The sequence below is a fragment of the Canis aureus genome, chromosome 11 (assembly GCF_053574225.1).
Source record: "Canis aureus isolate CA01 chromosome 11, VMU_Caureus_v.1.0, whole genome shotgun sequence".
In the NCBI taxonomy this organism is placed as follows: Eukaryota; Metazoa; Chordata; class Mammalia; order Carnivora; family Canidae; genus Canis; species Canis aureus.
Genome location: NC_135621.1, coordinates 22,046,359 through 22,069,755, shown reverse-complemented (window position 1 = coordinate 22,069,755; position 23,397 = coordinate 22,046,359). Strand labels below are relative to the sequence as shown.

The following is a 23,397-nucleotide window of genomic DNA, read 5'->3' as shown; positions in this document are numbered from 1 at the left end:
TTTGTCTTGATAAGTGGACGTGGTCATGAGAAAATCCTTTATTTTGTGGTGAAAGGGGCCGCGTGGATCTGCCGGGTGGAGGGTGCAGCAGGAGATTCACACGGCACAGGGATTGGCTGGGGCTGGCTGGGCCCAGACGGGGCAGCCAGTACGGGGTAGGGGGGGGCACTCAGGGTGGAAGCTGTGGCCATGGGCTTAAGTTCTGTGTCTGCTAGGCTTCAGGGGGAGTGTCCTCAGTGCTGGGGAGTTGCTGAAGGGTCCTCCTCTACCAGCTTCCAGTGTGAATGCCTTTTAAAGTTCAGATGTTTAATTTAGGTGAATGTTTCATTTCATTTCCCTCCTCCTGTTTCTCCTCCTTCCCACCCGGGCTCCCTGCCCACTGCCTGAGTTCGCCCTTGGTGTGCCTTGCTCTCTGGGCACATCGGGGGCCCGGCCAGAGATTTAAGTTTTAAAAATAATTTGGGGGGGCTCCAGCGAGGGTGCTTCTGGTATTTGGGATTGGGGACCTGCTGTGGGAGACGTTGGGGTATGGGTCTTCTCTGGAGCCCCCTCTGTACATGGGGGACTGCCCGCCATCGGGATGCAATACCAACACCCATAGGGAAGGTTCTGGACGCGGCCCTGTGCTGGGGGATGCTGCCGGTAGTGCAGTGCGGGAGGCCTTCCAGGCTCTTGGGGGGCTTCTTCCTGGGCTTTCACCCATCTTTTCACGTCACTAGCAGCACCAGCACCAGGGCTGTTGGCCAGCTAGTACTTGCTGAATTACAGCTTCCCTGTTTGCCTCCCCTGCAGTCATACTATTACTCTTGGATTCATTACGTAATAGGACAGCCTCTTTGAGTGGAAGAGAGCCGTTGCCTTTTATAATTAGTCTTCTACGTTTTCTTTCCTTGGGGAAGCATGATTCAGTTCTGAGTACTGGCCAGTGGCCTGAGAGTGACAGGGGTATTGGGGGAAGGGGCTGTGTTATCCTGGAACTTGTCAGAGAGAAGGCTGGGAGTGTGATGGCGTGGTGACTCGCTTAGAGCATGTCTGGACCACTGCCGGCCCTGTCCCCAGAGTAGGGGGCTGCAGGCTGTCCCTCAGATGCAGCCGCTGTGTGTCAGCTGTTGAAGATAAGGCCAGTGAAGAGAGAAGGGACAGACGTATCACGGGAAACCAGAGCGGGTGCGGGGAGCCCTTGGAGAGGTTTACGCTCCAAGAAGGAGAGGGGCCCAGGGCTTGCTTGGACGGTGGCCCGAGATCCTTAGAAATGAGCTTAGACAGCCAGAACCTGGGGCGTCCAGAGGCCTGGGGACATTGTTCTCTCCTAGCTAAGCTCAGCTGGGAAACAGAAGAGGCGAGGGCCTGGTCTGTTGCTTGGAAAGGTGGCTGAGAGGAAGGAAGCTCACTCACTTGGCCCTGATTTGGCTCTGTCCACACATGGAAGGAGCAGCAGAGCCATCGTGGGGAGGGACAGAAAGCCAGGCCTCGTGCCCAGCCCCGTGGATGGAAAAATGAAGAAGGAGGCACCCCGTCCCCGCAGATGTGTTCCTATCTCAAGCACTAGATGAATCATGCTCTGTGTGGGGAAGGATCTTTAGAGATGTGATTTTAGAGACCTCATCGATAAAATTGAGAATTCTTGGCAATATTTTAGAAAGGTTTATTAAACAGATAAGAGTGTGGTGGTTACTGGGCTGCAGCAGAAGATTCATTAAGAATGAGTCATTGAGCAGCAAACAATTTAAAAATGAAAATTAAAAAAATTCAATTCACAATAGCATTGAAAAATGTAAAATCCATGTCGTTGCCGGAATGAATAGTTCATTCCTTTTAATTACCACGTAGTATTTCACTGTGTGAATATATCACAGCCTGTTTATCCGTCCATCTTTCAGCAGAAGCCAAGGCTGTTTCTGGCCTTCGGTTGCTAGGAATAAATTCTGGTGAGTGTTCAGGCACATGTCTTCTTGTTGACGTGAGCTTTGTTTCTCTTGCTCTGTGCCTAGCCTTGCTGGGTCATGCTGGGGGAGTGTAGGTGGTTTTTGTGCAAAACAGCCCAGCATCTCCCCCGGATGGGCCATACTGTTTTACATACCCAGCAGCCACACATGCAAGGTCGGGCTGCACCCTCTCTCACCAGCACTGCCCTCCCTACTTCTCCATGTGTGTTGGGTGGCAGGCTTTTGCTAGGGTGCGTGTGTGTGTGTGTTTGTGTGTGTGTGAGTGTGTAGAGGGTGAGGGGAGCACGAGAATGCTTTCCTCATGTCTGTGGTATGTCACTCCAGTTTTTGAAAACCATATCTTCTCATGAGTGGAAAATTTTAATTTAGATGAAATCTAATTTAGCTAAAAAATCTGACTTAAAATTTAAAACCTTATTTAAGTAAAAGTCTTTCACATACCCATAGGATGCCAGGGCATTCTCCTTTGCTTTTCTTCCAGAAGCTTTATAATTTTTGTTTTGACTTTTAACTTGACTTAATTTTTCTGTGTGGTGTGAGGAAGGCATAGTGGCTCATTTTTAGAATATAGGTATCCTAGTTAACATAGCATCATTTGTTGAAAACAGTTTTTTTCCCCCAGACGTTGCTTTGGCCCCTTCTCTGAAAATCAAATGAGTGTATAAATGTGTGTCTATTTCTGGAAACTCTGTTCTGTTCCATTGATCTGTTAATGCATCTTTATGCCAGTACATACTGTCTTAATTACTGTAGCTTTTCTCAGAGTCCAGTAGAGAAAGTCCTCCAACTTTTTTTAAAAAAATTTTTATTTATTTATGATAGTCACAGAGAGAGAGAGAGAGAGAGAGGCAGAGACACAGGCAGAGGGAGAAGCAGGCTCCATGCACCGGGAGCCCGATGTGGGATTCGATCCCGGGTCTCCAGGATCGCGCCCGGGCCAAAGGCAGGCGCCAAACCGCTGCGCCACCCAGGGATCCCCAACTTTTTTTTTTAAATAAATTGTCACGAGTATTTTTGGTTCCTTACATTTTTATATAAGGTTTATCATTAGCCATTTCCTACCAGAAAAGCCTTAGAAAAAGTAATGGGAGTTGGGGTTTGAATGGGATTATGTTGAATCTATATGTCAATTTCCCCAGAATTAACAGTATTAACAATGCTGAGCTTTCAAATTTAGATATTTTAAAATTTATCCTCACAAACATTTTGTAGTTTTCAGAGTATGAGTTTTGCTCATATGTTGTTACATCTATTTCTAAATAGTTTGGGTTTTTTTGATGCTACTTTAAATGGTACAACTTTGTAAATTTTGTTTTTCAAATTTTACTGTTGGGATATACAAATATAGTTGATTTTGTAAACGGAAACATCTTTTTCCAGCCAGTATTGCTGTATAACAAATTGCTCCCAATTTCCTGACTTAAAGGAACTCTTTTATAATGCTCACAGATTCTTTCAGTCAGGATTTCAGTTAGGACATGGCATGTATTGTTTATCCATGTCTGGAGCCTCAGGTGGGGAGGCCTAAAGGTGGTACAAGTTGATGCCTAGGGGCTGGATTCATCTGAAATGTCACTCATATATGTGTGAGCTTCTGGTTCCTGGACTTGGGAGGGGAGGTGGGGAGCTCTGAGACTAGGACTGCAGAGTGACTGCTATTTCATGGCCTCCCCCTGTGACTCCCTAGCCTCATAGCATGGTGGCCTTAGGATAGTCAGACCTCTTACATCATGGTGCAGGGTTCCCAGTAAGATTTCCAGCAGACAAGATGTAAGGTGCATTTTTCATGACTGAGCCTCTGAAATCACATAGTATCACTTCTGTACTCTTGGTTGAAACAGTTTCAAGTCTTCCCAGATTCAAAGAGAGGGAAATTGGACTCCATCTCTTGATACAGGAGTGGCATGGTCATATAATAAAAGAGCATGTGGGATAGGAGATACTGTGGTGGTCACTTTTGGAAAATGTAATGTGCTTTACCTTTCTGGTGATCTTTCTAAATTCACTCACTAGTTCTAGGAGCTTTTTGGTAGATGCCTTAGGAGTATCTGTGTACACAGTCATGTCATCTACAAATAAAGATAGTCTTACTTCTTTCTATATAATCACATGGCTTTTAGTTCCTTTTCTTGACTTACTGCATTGTCAAGGTCCTCAAGTGATATGAGCAGATATTTTTACCTCCTTCCATATACTGGTGTTGGGGGGGTGGTGTGAATCATTCAGGCTCTCAACATTAAGTATGATGGTAGCTGTTGGCTTCTTGTAGATGCCCTTTTTCAGGGTGGTTGCTGACAGTGAAAATTCCATGGTCGAGGAGTCTATATTTTTAATAAACACCCTGGTTTATTTTGATAGGTCTTTACATTTGAACAATACTGGTATACAATGCCATAAAGAGGTTGAGGATTGAATTCTTAAGGCCTGGTGGAAGAAGACCAGGATGACAGATTATAGTTTGCTTTGTTGATTCTTCTAAAAAAATGATAAGTTGGTGTTTTGTCAAATGCTTTTTCTTCTGTTGAAATGATCATGTGACTTTTCTTACTTATCCTGTTAATGTAGTGAAAGATCTTTATTAACTTTGTTAATTTCTGAGACAAATCCCATTTGCATTTCTGAGACAAATCCCATTTTGTTGTGAAATACTAGATTTTTGTATATCTCTAGATTTTTCACTTCTGTGTTCATAAGGTATATCATGTTCCACTTTCTTTTCTTCTAAAGTCTTTTCTTTTTTAGCACTAGGGAAGTAATAGCCTATAATTTCTGAAAGAGTTTATGTAAAATTCATATTATTTCTTCCTTAAATATTTGATAGAGTTCAACAGTGAAACCATCTTGCCCTGGAACTTTGTGGGAAATTTTTAACCTAAATTCAATTTCTGCTCTAGGTAGGGCTTCAGATCTTCTATTTCTTCTTTTGTCAGTTTTCAAAAAACTTTTTTTAAAACAATTTTATTTATTTATTTGAGAGAGAAAGGGAGAGAGAGCATAAACGAGGGTGGGGCACGGCTGAGCGGGGAACCCAACATCAGACTTGATCCCAGGACCCTGAGATCATGACTATGCTAAGCTAAAGGCAGATGCTTGACTGACTGGGTCACCTAAGTGCCCCTCTTGTCAGTTTTAATACTTTGTGTCATTTAAGGAATTTGGTCATTTTAAACAAGTTGTCTAATTTAATGACATATTGTTTATAATACACCTTAATTCTTTTAATATCTGTAGGAACTATAGTGATGTCTTTACTTTCTAACATTGGTAATTAAATTTACTGACACTTGTTCTGAGATCTGTCATGTGGTCTGTCTTGGTAAATGTCTCATGTGTCCTTGGAAAGAATGTATGTTCTGCTTTGTTGGGGGAGGTTTCCATAAATGTCAGTCAGGTCAGGTTGGTTGATAGTGCTAGTCCAGTCTTTTCTGCTTTTACTGATTTTCTGTCTCCTTTTTCTTTCAGCTACTGAGTGAAGACTTTTCAAATTTCCAATTATAACGGTTGATTTGTCTCTTTTAGTTTTGTCAGGTTTTGCTTCGCATAATTTAAATCTCATTTATTAGATACACACACGTAGGATGAGCTTTTAGGTTTTCTTAATTAATTTATATGTTGATTATTTTAGTTTATTGTTATGAAATCCTCATTATTTCTGCTGTTTTCCCTGTTCTGGAGTCCAGCTCATTGGATATTAATATAGCTGTTCCATCTTCCTTGGGCAGTCTTGATGCATCTTTTTCTCTCCCTTTGCTTCTAATCTGTGAGTGTCTTCTTGTCTAAAGTGCATTTCTTATAGATAGCTTATACTTGGATTTTGCTATATCTTTTTAAGTGTGTTTAGTTGATACACATTCATATGTTTCCAGTATAATTATTTGTATGGCTGGGGCTTAGGCTGCCACATTGCTATTTATTTTCTATTCCTTTTATCTTTTCTTTTCTTTTTTTTTTTTCCTCTTATCTTTTCTTATTTCCTCTTTTTTTCTTATGTTCTTTTGGATGAATTGACTATTTTACAAAATGAATGGACTTCATTTTTTACAGCAGTTTTAGGTATATAGAAATACTAAGCAGAAAATATGATTCCCATGTACCCCCTCACCATGTTCTGATAGACACAGCTTCTGTTATTAACATCTTGCATGAGTGTGGTGCATTTGGTACAACTGATGAGCCAACACTGATCTGTTACTACTAGCCAGAGTCCAGAGTAGAAATTAGGGTTCTGTCTTGGTGTTGCACATTCTCTGGGTTTGAACAAATACATACTGATATGTGTCCACCATTACAGCAGCACAGGGTGATTTTAGGGCCTTAAAAAATCCCCTGTGCTCCATCCATTCATCCTGTCTTCCCCTCAGACCCTTGACAACCTTGGTTTTTCTACTGTCTCCACAATTTGCCAAAATGGAGGTCAGTGGCTGGTAACAGGCATTTAGCATCGTCCCCATTTTTGGAGTGGCTGACAGTGAGAGCGCTGGGTACTGTGTCAGGCTGAGCAGGAGCCTCCATCTCCACCGCTGTCCTGTGCCTGGTGTCACCGTGGAAGGTGAGTGCTGAGAGGGACAGTCCAGGTTCTTTAGGTCTAGCGACTCATTTAACACCCACTAGTGCCTTGTGAAGTGGCCATTTCTGTCTCACTTACAGATGAGAAGACAGGAGAGCAGAGAAATTAAGTTCGAGCTAAGAAAGTGAGGAGTTGGCTTGATATATTGTTACGACCCTCTTCCACCTGAGTGTGGGTCTCTGAGAAACGTGCTGTGGTGCTCTGTCCTTGCCCTTGTCCTTCCCCCTCTTCTCTGAGACTCTAATGAAGACATTGAGGTGTAAGTTTAACCAGTGCCTCTAAGCTTGGAGGGACAGCTAATGTGATAGATGACATAATCAAGATTCAGAATGAGTTCAGCTGCCTGGAATGCCACCCGAGAACCAATCAAGTGAACAAGCTAATAGGAATAAATGAAAAGCCCTATGTTCAAGTTCAAAAACCCAACCACTAATACAGGTCGTTGAAAGCAGTTTGGATGATTTGGGCCACCTGCGTCTTCAGTGAGAGGCTCTCCAGTGAGAGGCTCTCCTTGTCATTCGGCCTAGATCAGGGCATTGGTCTGGCACCTAACACCCCTGCATCCTCTTTGCCCCTCTATTACTCCATGCCTTGTGGCCAGAGCCATCTTCTCAAAATGCAGATCTTATAAGTGTGGTAGCTCCCCATGTCCATGTCAGTAACTTCATTCCATGGTTTTGCTCTGGTCTTACTCTTTGCTCCCAGATGGTCTCCCAGCCTCAGAATGGTCTTCTCCTGCCTTCCCACAGCTTCCTTGTTGCCTTTCCAGCTGTCCTGGCCCTCATTCCCCTCCTGGGAGGTGCCCTGTTCTGGGCTGCTGCCAGGGTGTGTCCTGCACACTGCTCTACTCTTTCTGTGCTTTGCTCAGGCTTCACATCCTCAGCATGACACGTAAATGGTGGGGCTCCCTGTTCTGTTCTGTGATGGCAGGCAGGGCTCCCTAGATCACAGTGATCCCTTCACATGCACTTATGTGGCCTGGGTGATGAACATTTGCTTACCTGGTCTCTGTGAACACAAGGGCCCTGTTTGTTTTTCTCCCCAACTATGTCAGGGTACCCAAAGGCCACCCCAAGGCTCAGTGCCTCCCAGGAATCAGTGTATAGTTGTACTCATGCCCGTGATTCATTCCAGTACAAGCGCACAAAGCAGAACCAGCCACGTGGGGAGGCCCAGAGGAAACCGGGGTAAGCCTTCTCCAGTCCTGTCCTGGTGGAGATGCACAGGACACACTTAATACCCCCAGCGGCTAGTCACGACAGCAGGTGTGAAGTGTCCACCTGGGAGCTCGTTAGACACTCTGTGCCTGGGTTCTATTGAGAGCTCATCACCAGGAATTCCAGGAATCAGCCTGGAATTCCAAAATTCCAGACTCCCAGAAGGAAAGCAGTTCAGCATAAGCTATGCTGTTGGGTGAGGCCCAGTGAACCATTCTTATTTGTTAGGGAATAATGGGACACTCCTGAAATCTTGGGGGTCAGCCATCAGCCAAAAGGAGGGCTGGCCTTGCACCCAAGCCCGTCTGAGGACGGCGGTCCCAGACCTGCTCTTGTAATGCCACCTCTGCCGGGACACCTCATGTCGCCTGGCCATTGGGAAGATGAAGTAAGTGGTTCTCGGGGAGATGAAGGAGAGTGCACGGTCCGACCATTCTGCCCCGAACTAGACGGCTGCGTTACTTGTAGCAGCTGGAGTGACATCTGATAGGTGAATGCTGAGTACTGCTGCGGCAGCAGTTTGCTCTCTGACCTCTGTGCTGCTGGACCTGGGTGGTGGGCCACTTTGTCTGGGGCTGTGCCACATGGCCTGGGGGCACCTGTAAGAGATGGCAGACACAGAAGTCTTTCAGGCTATTGTTTGAGAAAAGAATTTGCTGGGCTGTTCCAGAGGCAAGTCCCCCAGGGCGGAGGGGCGGGCTGCTTGTGATTTGAACACAGGAAAGAAGCCGTGTTCCAGGGATGAGGCGGGGAAGCAGCCCCTCATCGCAGGTGTTAAGAAGGGACTCCTGCTGCTCCCCTGGCTGCACGCTCTAGCAGGTGGGGGCCGTAGGGATGCCAGCTAAGCCCATGGGAATTTAATTTTCAGCTCATCTCTGCAGTGCTCCTTTAGAAAACATTATTCTGCTTTTCTCCTGAAGAGCACAGAAAATGCTCTTTCTTTTTGCCACAGTGTGGGTGGAATGGCCACAGATGTAAGGCAGGCCGCGTCTGTGCTTTGTTTTCTGCGAATACAGACTTTACGTTCTAGAAAACATTCCCAAAAGGTCACTGTATTCCTCAGACTTGTAAGTTTGGTATATTACATTCATTTATTTATTTATTTTTAATTAAAAATTTTTTTAAAGATTTTTAAAATTTATTTCAGAGAGCGAGCACGAGCAGGGGACAGAGGCAGAGAGAGAGAGAGGGAGAGGTAGGCTCACTTCTGATCAGGGAGCCGGATGTGGGGCTCGATCCCAGGACTCCAAAATCATGACCTGTGCTGAAGGCAGATGCTTTACCTACAGCACCCAGGCTCCCCTATGGTATTCTTTTTTAAAGACATAAAATCAGATCTCATAAAGGACGTGAATGTTAAGTGTTTGTGAAGGGAGTGATCTCATTACTGTTAATATTTCTGTAAATATATAGTATCCTAAAAATATATATATATATATATATATAGTATCCTGTGTGTGCCTTTGCCTTCACGGCTTCATGTAGCGGGTGTTTTCTCTGCCAGGTGTGTGTGCAGGTACATTTGTGGACGAGGCACCGGGGATGATGTCCCAGAGGTACATCTGGTGTCCAGGTCTTGAGCAGACAAAACCTGCACGCTCAGGAGGTGGGAGGTGCTACACTGGTGGGGTCTTGCTGGGAAGTAGGCACCCGCCAGGAGGGCTGGCCCGTGTACCACATATCTCCCAGAGGGGCTGTTGCTGGGGCCACAGAATGTTTTTTTCCCTTACATCTTCTCACTCGGTGTTCTGGCTCTGGAATGTCCTTGGTGTGCCCTTCAAAGGCATCCTGGCCACTGTGCAGGGTCACCCACAGCCTGGGCTCCCTGAGCTGGCCGCTGTGCCCTACCTCGCTGGGTGCTGCCCTCTGAGCCCCATCTTGTCACCTGGGTGGGAGCCTGTCTGAAGGCCAGCCAGTCTTCCCTGCCTGGGACCCAAATCCAGAATGCCAAGGCCACAGCCCATCAATCTCTTCTGTTCCTTTCTAAATACAGAGTTTTTTGTTTTAAAAATTTTAAAGGCCCTCAGGTGTTACTCTTTTCTCATTGTTTGGATTTCCAAGAAACCCTATCTTCCCTACCTGGGTTTTGAAGAAATTGAGAAATAAAACAAAATAGTGGCAGATGGACACCGAAGAATAACTTTTATTTCTTCTAAATGAGAATCTTGAAATCCTATCTTGGTGTGAGAGCCAAATAAAGCGGCTGACCGAATCCCAGGATTACTCGGGCTTACCCACCCACCCAGCCAGTGCCGGGGCAGGGCGGGCCCCCTCACGTGCAGCAGAGCCTTCAAGGGGGAGCAGCCTGTCTGGTGGCTTAGCCGGCTCGGAAAAGTGGAAGGAGGGCTGAACCCATCGGCTCTCTGTCCTGCCAGGTTTAGCAATTGATAAGTTGCCTTCTTGCGGTGTGTATTCTGGGGATAGAGAAAGTCCAGGAGTGGTGCCAGCTGAATCCCCTCGGAGAGGGAGAGGAGGACATCCACAGCCCATCAGGATGGGCCAGCTCCAGCCAAGACCCCACACCTTTGTTCATCTGGGACCACCAGGGGAGGGTAATAGAATGCACCCTGATGGCTCTGGAATTTGTTGGAACTGAACATTAGCTACATAATCTGCAAGACCTCTGCCCAGGGCTGTAGAATCAGTCTGCAGTTTATTTCCCATCCTGAATTATATCCAGGGATATTGTTCAACCTGGCTCATCAGAAATTCTGCTGTGAGGTTAAGTGATAGTGTATAAACAAGGCAGTGTACTCCAGATTTGAATATAAATCTCCTCTGTTATCCAATTTCCAGGGAGGAATTAAGTCTCAAAGGCTAAACCCTGGCAAGCTCACATCCAGACCCCAGATTTCTTTGTCCCTGCGAGTACTGATGAGTTTACAGTGTGTCCTCACCGTGTGCTGTTCTGTTGGATGCCCATGCCGTCAGGCCCAGAGCCCCCCAGTCCACGTGAGACGCGATCCCTGACCATCCTCCCTCTGTGGAGCTCAGGGTTAGCGGGACCCCGGGTGGCCACCCGATGGAGAGGCGGTCACGCCAGGCCCCGCGGTGCCACCCCGGGAGCGGCCTTCATGCTAGGCGCAGCTCTGGGACGTGCGCTGGCCGGCACCCCGGGTGGAGCCCAGAGCCTGTCACTCGAAATCCATGTGGGGAGGTCTCCCCGCGAGAGGGCAGATCTGACTCCTGAACATTTCCCACAGACGGGGAAGATGCCCCGTGGGTGATCCTTGTTCTGTCGCTGCTGCCCCAGGCGGAAGTGCCCTGTGGCCCTGGGGGGCCGTGTGTGCGGGTGCGCGGTGACCTTGGGGGGGGGGGCCCACCGTGCGGCAGGGGGGCGGGGGTGGCGAAGGTCCCCGCCTCTGAGCCTGGGCTCCCGCACTGCTCCAGGCCGACCTCGGCCCTGAAACCTCCCCGCAGGTTCTGAGGCAGGTGGCGGTGGGTGCTGCCGGCTTGTCCCCAGGGCCCCCCCGAGGCTGTGCCGCCAGCGGCCTGGGCGCCTCCAGGTGGAGATGTGGGGGGCCGCCCGGGAGCTGTCCCCGCCCCTGCCTCCATGCCCTGCACCCTGCCCAGGTCACCCACACCCCACTGAGGACAGGGGGCTCGCTGCCCTTGGCGGGGCTTGTGTGGCCTGCATGGTGCTGCTCCTGAGGACACACCGTTCCTGCCCGGCACTGGCCGCACTGGACCCCGTGTGAGCGGCTGGGCCGAGGCCTGTGCTCACATGAGTCCAGGATCCGCAGGGATGCTCTGGGGTCTCCGTTGCTCCAGGTTCTCTTCTTGTCCTTTTATATTAGTGGCCGCAGAGGCCCTGGGACAGAACACCCCCGATCTACTGTATTCATTTCCTGCGGCTGCAAACAACACAGATGATTTATTGTCTCGTAGCTTGGGAGGCCCAGCTTCCGACGTGTGCCTAGTTGGGCTAACTCAGGGTGTGGGCGGGAGGCTCCAGGGAGGCCTCCCAAGCTGACCTGGCTCCAGCAGCATCTTTTGGCTCGCGGCCTCTGCCTCTGTGTTTAGTGTTGCTGCAGCAGCTGGAGTCTTTCTCATGTTCGTTTGGACTCTTGTCCCCCATCCCCCTTCTACTTGTGAGGCTCCCGGGTCTGCGGTGAGCCCTCCGCTGGTCCAGATAACTCCTTTTGGTCAGAGGATTGGCACCTTTGCGCCCTTTGGGAGGCTCTGCGCTTCGGCCGTAGGCCTCTCTGGGGCTGTCTCTGCCTTGCATGTGTGTCCCTGCGTGGACGCCTGTGCCTTTGGGGCCCAGGGGCCCTTCTGAAGGTGATGGGAGGCTGGCTTAGTCCCACCCTCATTCCTTGGTGCCCCTGCTTGTCTTGGGCCCTCCAGCACGGTCCCTGACCTGGTTTCCTAGACACCTTAGAGCAGGCCTACAAGGCAGCGTTATTCTCTTGGTGTGGACGACCGGGTGGAGCCAGAGACGTGATGTTGCTTGTGAGGCTGCACAACTCCTGAACAGTAGAGCAGGGCTCCTTTTGTGGGTCTGTTTGACCGAGGACTTGTCCTGCTCAAAGCCTACACTGGTTTACTTTAGTTTATTGACTCCTTCACCTGAGTTCACTGACAGTGGTCACATGTTGACACTTCCCTTGTGGAGCGGCCATGTCGTTGGCCCTGGGACTGAGGGCGTGATGCCAGCACCGTCAGCATCGGGCCTGGTCACTGTTCCGTATCCAGTCTTCTGGCACTGCCGAGTGGCCTGCTGCCCATGCTCTGGCCAGGCAGCAGCTTCCAGCACACTTGTCAATGGGCTGTATGTGCCCACGCCCATTTGTTTGATGTAAATGTAAGTATCTGTATTTACATAAAGAGATGCTCCAGTAAATACTCCCTGAGACAGGTGTGCTCGCCCTCTGACGTCAAGAGGGGCTGGACCTGACCCCAGACCAGATTACGCTGTGCCTAGGCCCTATGATGAGGCCCGATGTGGCATGCATAGATCAGTTGGTGAATTTGTTCTGCTGTGAAGCTGCTCACTTTTGTTCCAACTGCCTATTTCCCTTTGGGAGGGTGTGTTTTGTCTTCTGTGCATATGATATTTGTTGTTATTTTTCCCTTAGGACAACTATACCTTTGCCCAGCCTGGGATTCAGATGAAGGTGAAAATGTTGGAAGAGCTCGTGAGCCGGATTGATGGTAAGTCTGCTTCCTGAGCACCTGTCTCCGCATGGGGTGGGCAGGAGACAGTGGGAGGAGGTGGTAGGAGGTTCCGGACTCAGTCCCTGGCCCTCACCCTGGCAAGATGCTGTCCTCACTCAGCCTGTGGTCCTTGGCTCCCGCAGGGCAGGGCTGTGCGTTCTTCTGAGTAGGCTGCTGGAGCAGGAGCCTCTCCTTTTCTTTTTTTATTAAGGTGACATAATCAGAATTCAGTGCAGGCACTTCGCAGGGAGTAATGAGTGCGGACCAGAAGTGGGCAGCTCTCACTCCTTATTAAGCCCGATGATTGTCATAATCTGGGCGACAGCATGGTTGTTTATGGCTGTCCTTTGGCACTGTGTTCCCTGCCTTTGTGCATCATTTTGTTATCAAGGATGCTGGCATAATTTCTCCATGGAATCCAATTAATTACCAAGTCTGGAAATAACATCTTTAGTATTATAGAAAAATTATAGTGTGTGCTCGGCCGTTTTAGATTATGCTTTCATATTTAAGTGAGGGCTTTGAAATACTTTTTACCTTCATTCTTAAAATAATTTCCCCTATGATGTGCTGACTGTCATATTGCAATAGCAGAGTTTAATTAAATGAAAGTTGAGAGATAATGCCTGCCCATTCCGAGCATATTCTCCTGATAGTTTGTTACATTAATGAACAGAGCATTAACAAAGTGATACCAAGCAGAACCAGGCGTAGATTTGTGGCACCAGCCGGTCAGTAGTGAGGTACAGAGAAGTGAAAGGTTCTTTCATAAAGAGCCTCTTGTGAGCTCAGCAGGTGATTTCACTGAATGTACAGAGAAACTCTAGTTTGCTTGAAATGTAGAGGTGGTGGTGTGTATTCTGGCGCAGCCTCTGTGTCCCTGCACATAACTGTGCTTCTTCCCTTCCTGTGCTGTTAGCAGTAGCAAACTCTTAACAGTTATAAACTCCCCCCAGAAAGGTGCTTGGTTTGGGGAACTATCGAATGATGTTATAAAATGGAGTCATACAAATTATAAACTCCATTTTGTTCCTTGATTGAATCTGATTTTCGACTATGTATCTAATGGTTATTACCTGATTTCCATACGGTGAAGTTTTTCACGGTTCTCCCAATAATACTTAATTTGATTCAGTATATTTAGCTGCTTTCCAACGTGTCTACTCAAAATGCCATTTCCTGCTTGTGTAACTGCGTTGATCTTAACCTCACAGCGAGATCTCTGAGTTTTCCCCACTAGCAGGTTCACAACTGTCCTCAGTCTCAGTTCTTTAAAATCTGATTTGCAGTAGATGTGAATTACACTTCCCGAGCAGGCTCTTCACTTCCTCTCGTGTCCCTTCGAAGGCATATTTTATATTTTCGTGGATGTTAGAAAGTGGTGGTTAGTGCTTGTTTGTTCCAGGGCTGTAGTTTGGGGAAATGCTTGAATTGATTTTCTCTGGTGCTGTGGCTTAGAAAGAAACACATTGCAGATTTGCTGAATGATGGTTTAAAAGAGCAGCAACAATGACCAAAGGAATTCCAACTGAAGCTGTACCTTTTCATAAATCCCATTTTTTTCAGGGCAATTTCTGAGGGAAGGTACTTTTGTCCTGCAGTGTTTTTTTTGTTTTGTTTTGTTTTGTTTTGTTTTGCTTAAAGGATCAGTTTTTCATGGCAGAGAAGCTTCTTTTACATAATAGATAAATCTGTGTAGCTTATTTGTAACTGTTCTCCAAAGGAAATTTTAAATACCCAGGCTTTCCAAAAAGAAGTGCACACAGTGGACAGAGCTTGGGCTCTGGCTGGTGGGTGCCCATGTTACTCAGCAGCCCCTTGGGAGAAGCACCTATAGGCCTCAGCCAGGGGGAGTTCACCCTCCCCCACATTTTATCACTCACCTCTCGGAGAGAGAAATTGTAGACTAGGAACTTTTGTAGGGACTATGAAGATTTTATTAAGGGCAGGATTTGTTAGGAAGAAAAATTGCTCTAAAAAATCCTACTGCATCCTTTTTACATTTTAGGGGAAGGATAGCATTTATTTCAGAGATTTTTGGCACTTTGGTGAAGGCACACACTTTCATGGGCTTGTTGATTAAGAAAGGTGAAGTTAATGAATAAAACTGGAAAATTCACAAATCTGAGAAGATTAGACAACTGCTGAACAACCAATCAAAAGAGACATTAGTAAATACCTTGAGACAAACGAAAATGGGAAAGTGACATACCAAAATTCATTGGATGTGGCAAAAGCCGTTCTAAGAGGGAAGTTCATACAATAAATGCCTATCTCAAGAAATGAGAAACATCCTAAATCAACAATCTAACTTTACATATTGAGGAACTAGAAAAAGAAGAGCAAATGAAGGTCAAAGCTAGTAGAAGGAAGGAGGTAACAGATCGGAGCAGAAATAAATGATGTGGGCACTAAAAAGATATTAGAAAAGATCAGTGAAACAAAGAGCTGGTTCTTTGGAAAGTAAACAGAGTTGACACACCTTCAGGTAGACTTACCAGAAAAGAGAGAAGGGACTCAGATAAATCCGAAATGCAAAAGGAGATGTACAGCTAATAGCACAGAGGTGCAAAGGATCATAAAAAACAACTACGAACAATTATCTGCCAATAAATCAGACAACTTGGTTTGATTAGCCACCAACCAAGACTGAGTCAAGGAGGAAGTAGAAAATCTGAATATTAGACCCTTACTAGCAAGGAGACTGAGTCAGTAATCAGAAGTCTCCCAACAAACAAAAGTCTAGGACCAGACAGTTTCACTGGTGAATTCTACCAAATATTCAAGGAAAGATTGATACTAATCCTTCTCAAACCCTTTCAGAAAACAGAAGAAGGGGGAACTCTTCTGAACACATTATGCAAAGCCAATATTACCCTGATACCAAGACCAGACAAGGATGCCATGCAAAAACAAAATTACAGGCCAGTATCCTTGATGAACATTGGTGCAAAAATCCTCAACAAAATATTATAAAGTTGAATTCAACAATATATTAAAAAGATCACACATTGTGACCAAGGCCAGGGGTGCTAATATAGTTTTCAGATATGACAAAGCAGTCAGTGTGGTCCACCATGTTAACAAAATGAAGGATAAAAGTTATAGGATCATCACAGTAGATGTAGAAAAAGCATTTGGGGCAGCCTGGTGGCTCAGCGGTTTAGTGCCGCCTTTGGCTGGGGGCCTGATCCCAGAGACCCAGGATTGAGTCCCACGTCAGGCTCCCAGCATGGAGCCTGCTCTCCCTCTGCCTGTGTCTCTGCCTCTCTGCCTCTCTGCCTCTCTCCCTCTCTCCCTCTCTCTCTCTCTCTCTCTCTCTGTGTGTTTCTCATGAATAAATAAATAAAATATTAAAAAATAGAAAAAGCATTTGATAAAATTCAACATTCATTTATGATAAAAGCTCTTAACAAAAGGTAAGTCTAGAAGGAATATACCTCAGCACAATAAAGGCCCTGTATGACAAGCCCACAGCTCATAGCTGTGAAAAGCTGAAAGCTTTTCCTTTAAGATCAGGAAAAGACAAGGATGTCTCCTCTCATCACTTTTTTTAAACATAGTATTGAAAATCCTAGTCAGAGCAATTAGGCAAGAAAAAGAAAGGACATCCAAACTGGAAAAGAAGAAGTAAAATTGTCTCTATTTGCGGATGAGATGGTATTATGTTAGAAAACCCCTGACTCCATCGAAAAATCTGTTAGAATTAATAAATGAATTTATTAGTAAAGTTGCAGGACACAAAATCAGTGCAGCAAATCTGTTGTGTTTTTTATTTTTTATTTTTGGAGTTCAATTTGCCAACATATAGCATAACACCCAATGTTCATCCCACCAAGTGCCCCCCTCAGTGCCCATTACCCAGTCACCCCAACCCCCCCCCCCACCTCCCCTTACATTACACCTTGTTCATTTCCCAGAGTTAGGTGTCTCTCATGTTTTGTCACCCTCACTGACATTTTCACTCATTTCCCTTTATTCCCTTTCACTAATTTTTATATTCCCCAAATGAATGAGACCATATAATGTTTGTCCTTTTCTGATTGACTTATTTCACTTAGCATAATACCCTCCAGGTCCCTCCATGTTGAAGCAAATGGTGGGTATTTGTCCTTTCTGATGGCTGAGGAATATTCCATTGTATACATAGACCACATCTTTTTTATCCATTCATCTGTTGATGGACACCGAGGCTCCTTCCACAGTTTGGCTATTGTGGACATTGCTGCTAGAGACATTGGGATGCAGGTGTCACCCCGTTTCACTGCATCTGTATCTTTGGGGTAAATCCCCAGCAGTGCAATTGCTGGGTCGTAGGGCAGGTCTATTTTTAACTCTTTGAGGAACCTCCACGCAGTTTTCCAGAGTGGCTGCACCAGTTCACATTCCCACCAATAGTGCAAGAGGGGTCCCCTTTCTCCGCATCCTCTCCAACAGTTGTGGTTTCCCACCTTGTTAATTTTCCCCATTCTCACTGGTGTGAGGTGGTCTCTCATTGTGTTTTGATTTGTATTTCCCTGATGGCCAGTGATGTGGAGCATTCTCTCATGTGCTTGTTGGCCACGGCTATGTCTTCCTCTGTGAGATTTCTGTTCATGTCTTCTGCCCATTTCATGATTGGATTGTTTGTTTCTTTGCTGTTGAGTTTATTTATTTTTTTTATTTTTTTATTTTATTTTTTTTAATAATTTTACTTTTTAATGCTCTTTTATGCTTTTTTATTTTTTTATTATTATTATTTTTTTAATTTTTTATTGGTGTTCAATTTACTAACATACAGAATAACCCCCAGTGCCTGTCACCCATTCACTCCCACCCCCCGCCCTCCTCCCCTTCTACCACCCCTAGTTCGTTTCCCAGAGTTAGCAGTCTTTACGTTCTGTCTCCCTTTCTGATATTTCCCACACATTTCTTCTCCCTTCCCCTATATTCCCTTTCACTATTATTTATATTCCCCAAATGAATGAGAACATATAATGTTTGTCCTTCTCCGACTGACTTACTTCACTCAGCATAATACCCTCCAGTTCCATCCACGTTGAAGCAAATGGTGGGTATTTGTTATTTCTAATAGCTGAGTAATATTCCATTGTATACATAAACCACATCTTCTTTATCCATTCATCTTTCGTTGGACACCGAGGCTCCTTCCACAGTTTGGCTATCGTGGCCATTGCTGCTATAAACATCGGGGTGCAGGTGTCCCGGCGTTTCACTGCATCTGTATCTTTGGGGTAAATCCCCAATAGTGCAATTGCTGGGTCGTAGGGCAGGTCTATTTTTAACTCTTTGAGGAACCTCCACACAGTTTTCCAGAGTGGCTGCACCAGTTCACATTCCCACCAACAGTGTAGAGGGTTCCCTTTTCTCTGCATCCTCTCCAACATTTGTTGTTTCCTGCCTTGTTAATTTGCCCCATTCTCACCGGTGTGAGGTGGTATCTCATTGTGGTTTTGATTTGTATTTCCCTGATGGCAAGTGATGCAGAGCATTTTCTCATATGCATGTTGGCCATGTCTATGTCTTCCTCTGTGAGATTTCTCTTCATGTCTTTTCCCCATTTCATGATTGGATTGTTTGTTTCTTTGGTGTTGAGTTTAATAAGTTCTTTATAGATCTTGGAAACTAGCCCTTTATCTGATATGTCATTTGCAAATATCTTCTCCCATTCTGTAGGTTGTCTTTGAGTTTTGTTGACTGTATCCTTTGCTGTGCAAAAGCTTCTTATCTTGATGAAGTCCCAATAGTTCATTTTTGCTTTTGTTTCTTTTGCCTTCGTGGATGTATCTTGCAAGAAGTTACTGTGGCCGAGTTCAAAAAGGGTGTTGCCTGTGTTCTCCTCTAGGATTTTGATGGACTCTTGTCTCACATTTAGATCTTTCATCCATTTTGAGTTTATCTTTGTGTATGGTGAAAGAGAGTGGTCTAGTTTCATTCTTCTGCATGTGGATGTCCAATTTTCCCAGCACCATTTATTGAAGAGACTGTCTTTCTTCCAATGGATAGTCTTTCCTCCTTTATCGAATATTAGTTGACCATAAAGTTCAGGGTCCACTTCTGGGTTCTCTATTCTTTTCCACTGATCTATGTGTCTGTTTTTGTGCCAGGACCACACTGTCTTGATTACCACAGCTTTGTAGTACAACCTGAAATCTGGCATTGTGATGCCCCCAGATATGGTTTTCTTTTTTAAAATTCCCCTGGCTATTCGGGGTCTTTTCTGATTCCACACAAATCTTAAAATAATTTGTTCTAACTCTCTGAAGAAAGTCCATGGTATTTTGATAGGGATTGCATTAAACGTGTATATTGCCCTGGGTAACATTGACATTTTCACAATATTAATTCTGCCAATCCATGAGCATGGAATATTTTTCCATCTCTTTGTGTCTTCCTCAATTTCTTTCAGAAGTGTTCTATAGTTTTGAGGGTATAGATCCTTTACCTCTTTGGTTAGGTTTATTCCTAGGTATCTTATGCTTTTGGGTGCAATTGTAAATGGGATTGACTCCTTAATTTCTCTTTCTTCAGTCTCATTGTTAGTGTATAGAAATGCCATTGATTTCTGGGCATTGATTTTGTATCCTGCCACGCTACCGAATTGCTGTATGAGTTCTAGCAATCTTGGGGTGGAGACTTTTGGGTTTTCTATGTAGAGTATCATGTCATCGGCGAAGAGGGAGAGTTTGACCTCTTCTTTGTCAATTTGAATGCCTTTAATGTCTTTTTGTTGTCTGATTGCTGAGGCTAGGACTTCCAGTACCATGTTGAACAGCAGTGGTGAGAGTGGACATCCCTGTCTTGTTCCTGATCTTAGGGGAAAGGCTCCCAGTGCTTCCCCATTGAGAATGATATTTGCTGTGGGCTTTTCATAGATGGCTTTTAAGATGTCGAGGAATGTTCCCTCTATCCCTACACTCTGAAGAGTTTTGATCAGGAATGGATGCTGTATTTTGTCAAATGCTTTCTCTGCATCTAATGAGAGGATCATATGGTTCTTGGTTTTTCTCTTGCTGATATGATGAATCACATTGATTGTTTTACGGGTGTTGAACCAGCCTTGTGTCCCAGGGATAAATCCTACTTGGTCATGGTGAATAATTTTCTTAATGTACTGTTGGATCCTATTGGCTAGTATCTTGTTGAGAATTTTTGCCATCCATGTTCATCAGGGATATTGGTCTGTAATTCTCCTTTTTGGTGGGGTCTTTGTCTGGTTTTGGAATTAAGGTGATGCTGGCCTCATAGAACAAATTTGGAAGTACTCCATCTCTTTCTATCTTTCCAAACAGCTTTAGGAGAATAAGTATGGTTTCTTCTTTAAACGTTTGATAAAATTCCCCTGGGTGCTGTTGAGTTTAATAAGTTCTTTATAGATCTTGGATACTGGCCCTTTATCTGATAGGTCATTTGCAAATATCTTCTCCCATTCTGTAGGTTGTCTTTGAGTTTTGTTGACTGTTTCTTTTGCTGTGCAGAAGCTTCTTATCTTGATGAACTCCCAATAATTCATTTTTGCTTTTGTTTCTCTTGCCTTCATGGATGTATCTTGCAAGAAGTTGCTGTGGCCAAGTTCAAAAAGGGTGTTGCGTGTAGGATTTTGATGGATTCTTGTCTCACATTTAGATCTTTCACCCATTTTGAGGTTTTTTTTTTTTTTTTTTTTTTTTTCCATTTGAGTTTATCTTTGTGTCTGGTGTAAGAGAATGGTCTAGTTTCATTCTTCTGCACGTGGCTGTCCAATGTTCCCAGCACCGTTTATTGAAGAGATTGTCCTTTTTCCAGTGGATAGTCTTTCCTGCTTTGTCAAATACTAGTGGACCATAGAGTTGAGGGTCCACTTCTGGATTCTCTATTCTGTTCCATTGATCTATTTGTCTGTTTTTGTGCCAGTACCACACTGTCTTGATGACCACAGCTTTGTAATACAACCTGAAATCTGGCATTGTGATGCCCCCAGCTCTGGTTTTCTTTATTAAAATTCCCCTGGCTATTCGGGGTCTTTTCTGATTCCACACAAATCTTAAGATGATTTGTTCCAACTCTCTGAAGAAAGTCCATGGTATTTTGATAGGGATTGCATTGAATGTGTAAATTGCCCTGGGTAACATTGACATTTTCATAATATTAATTCTTCCAATCCATGAGCATGGAATATTTTTCCATCTTTTTGTGTCTTCCTGAATTTCTTTCTGAAGTGTTCTGTAGTTTTGAGGGTATAGATCCTTTACCTCTTTGGTTGTTAGGTTTTTTCCTAGGTATCTTATGCTTTTGGGTGCAATTGTAAATGGAATTGACTCCTTAATTTCTCTTTCTTCAGTCTCGTTGTTAGTGTATAGAAATGCCACTGATTTCTGTGCATTGATTTTTGTATCCTCTGTTGTGTTTCTTTACACTAATAATAAATCATCAGAAAGAGAAGTTAAAAAAAATAAGCCCATTTATAATTGCAACAAAAAGAATAAAATACCTAAGAATAAATTTAACTAAGGCGGTGAAAGACCTGTATATTGAGAACTACAAGACATTAATGAAAGAAGTTAAGAAGATACAAATAAAGGGAAAGGTATTTGCTGTTAATAGATAGGAAGAGTTACATTGTTAAAATATCCATGTTATCCACAGTAATCTACAGATTCAGTGCAATCCCTATCAAAATTCTAATGGTGTTTGCCAGAGAAATAGAACAAAGATTTCTAAAATATTTATGGAAGCACAAAAGATCCCAAATAGAGAATGCAATTATGGGAAAGAAGAATAAAGCTGGAGGCATCATGTGTCTCAATTTCAAACTATATTACAAAAGGTATAGTAATTAAAATAGTATGGTATTTGCATAAAATCAGACACATGGATTATTATTTTTTTAATGATTTTTAAAAATTTATTTATTCATGAGAGACACAGAGAAGCAGAGACATAGGCAGAGGGAGAAGCAGGCTCTCTGTGGGGAGCCCGATATGGGACTTGATCCCTGGACCGGGGATCATGCCCTGAGCTGAAGGCAGATGCTCAACTGCTGAGCCACCCAGGCATCTGAAGACACCTAGATTATTGAAATTAGATAGAACCCCACACATATATGGTTAATTAATTTACAACAAACTAGCCAAGGATATACAATGAGGAAAGAATGGTCTCTCCAATAAATGGTTTGAGAAAATTTATACAAAAGAATGAAAACATTATCTTACAGCATACAGAGAATTAACTCAAAATGGATTAAAGACTTGAATGTAAAACCTGAAACATAAAATTTGTACAAGAAAACACAGGCTCATTGACATAGGTACTGGCTATGACTTTTTTTTTTTTTTTTTTTTTTTGCATCTGATGCCAAAAGCAAAAGCAACAAAAACAAGAATAAATGATTGGGATTATAACATACTAGAAAGCTTCTGCACAGCCAAGGAATCCGTGAACAAAATGAAAAGGCAACCTACTAAATGTGAGAAGATGATCATAAATCACATATCTGATAAGGGGCTAATATCCAAAATATATTAAAAAAACTCATATAACTCAATACCAAAAAAAAAAAAATCTGATTAAAAATGGGCAGAAGATCTGAATAGACATTTTTCCAAGGAAAATATCGTCTAGGTCTTTTTTTCCAATGAAGACCTGCAGATGGCTAACAGGCACATGTCTCTATATCATTAATTTTTGGGGAAATGCAAATCAAAATGATAATGAGATAATACATCTTACCTGTTATTAGAATGGCTGTTCTAGAAAAGGGAACCCCTGTGCACTGTGGGTGGGAATGCAAAGTGGTAAGGCCACTAACAGAATGGAGGTTTCTCAAAAAATTAAAAATAGAATCACCATATGATTTAGCAATTTCACTTCAGTGTATTTATCTGAACAAAATGAAAATGCTAATTTGAAAAAAATTCCCACACCTTCATGGTAAGTGCTGCATTATTTACAATAGCCGAGATATGGAAACAGCCTAAGTGCCCATTAATAGGTGAATGGATGATGAAATTTTAGTACACACACACACGCAGGAATGTTCCTCAGCCCTAAGAAAGCAAATCCTCCCGTTGGAGGACTGTTGAGAAATGGATGGACCTTGAGAGCATTATGCTAAGGGAAGTAAGTCAGAGAGAAATAAGCCAGACAAATTCTGCATGATCTCTTGTATGTGCAGTCTTAAAAAAAAACCCAAACACTGAAAAACAAGTTCCTAGATGCAAGGAATGGATTGGTGGTTGCAAGAGGTGGGGGCTATGGGCTGGGGTGGGGGTGGGAGAAATGGGTAAACTTTTTTTAAGAGTTTAAAATTTTTTATTTTTGAAGATTTTATATATTTATTCATGAGAGACATGGAGAGAGAGGCAGAGACATAGGCAGAGGGAGAAGCAGGCTCCCTGCAGGGAGCCTTATGTATAACTGGATCCCAGGACCCTAGGATTATGACCTGAGCTGAAGGCAGATGCTCAACCACAGATCCAGTGAGGCGACCCTAAGGCTGTGGGACTGAGTGGCTGGGACCACTGAGTCA

The 23,397-nt window shown here is 44.2% G+C and overlaps 1 protein-coding gene across 3 annotated transcripts in view; it reads left to right on the top strand.

The window, feature by feature from the left end:
* TBC1D22A (TBC1 domain family member 22A) overlaps positions 1-23,397 on the top strand; it is a 334,472-nt gene that overhangs the window by 184,050 nt on the left and 127,025 nt on the right. For all 3 annotated transcript variants that reach the window (XM_077914077.1, XM_077914075.1, XM_077914074.1), the window contains exon 10: positions 12,809-12,884. In XM_077914077.1, coding sequence (XP_077770203.1) covers positions 12,809-12,884 — 76 coding nt within the window. The remainder of the gene's footprint in view (positions 1-12,808; positions 12,885-23,397) is intronic.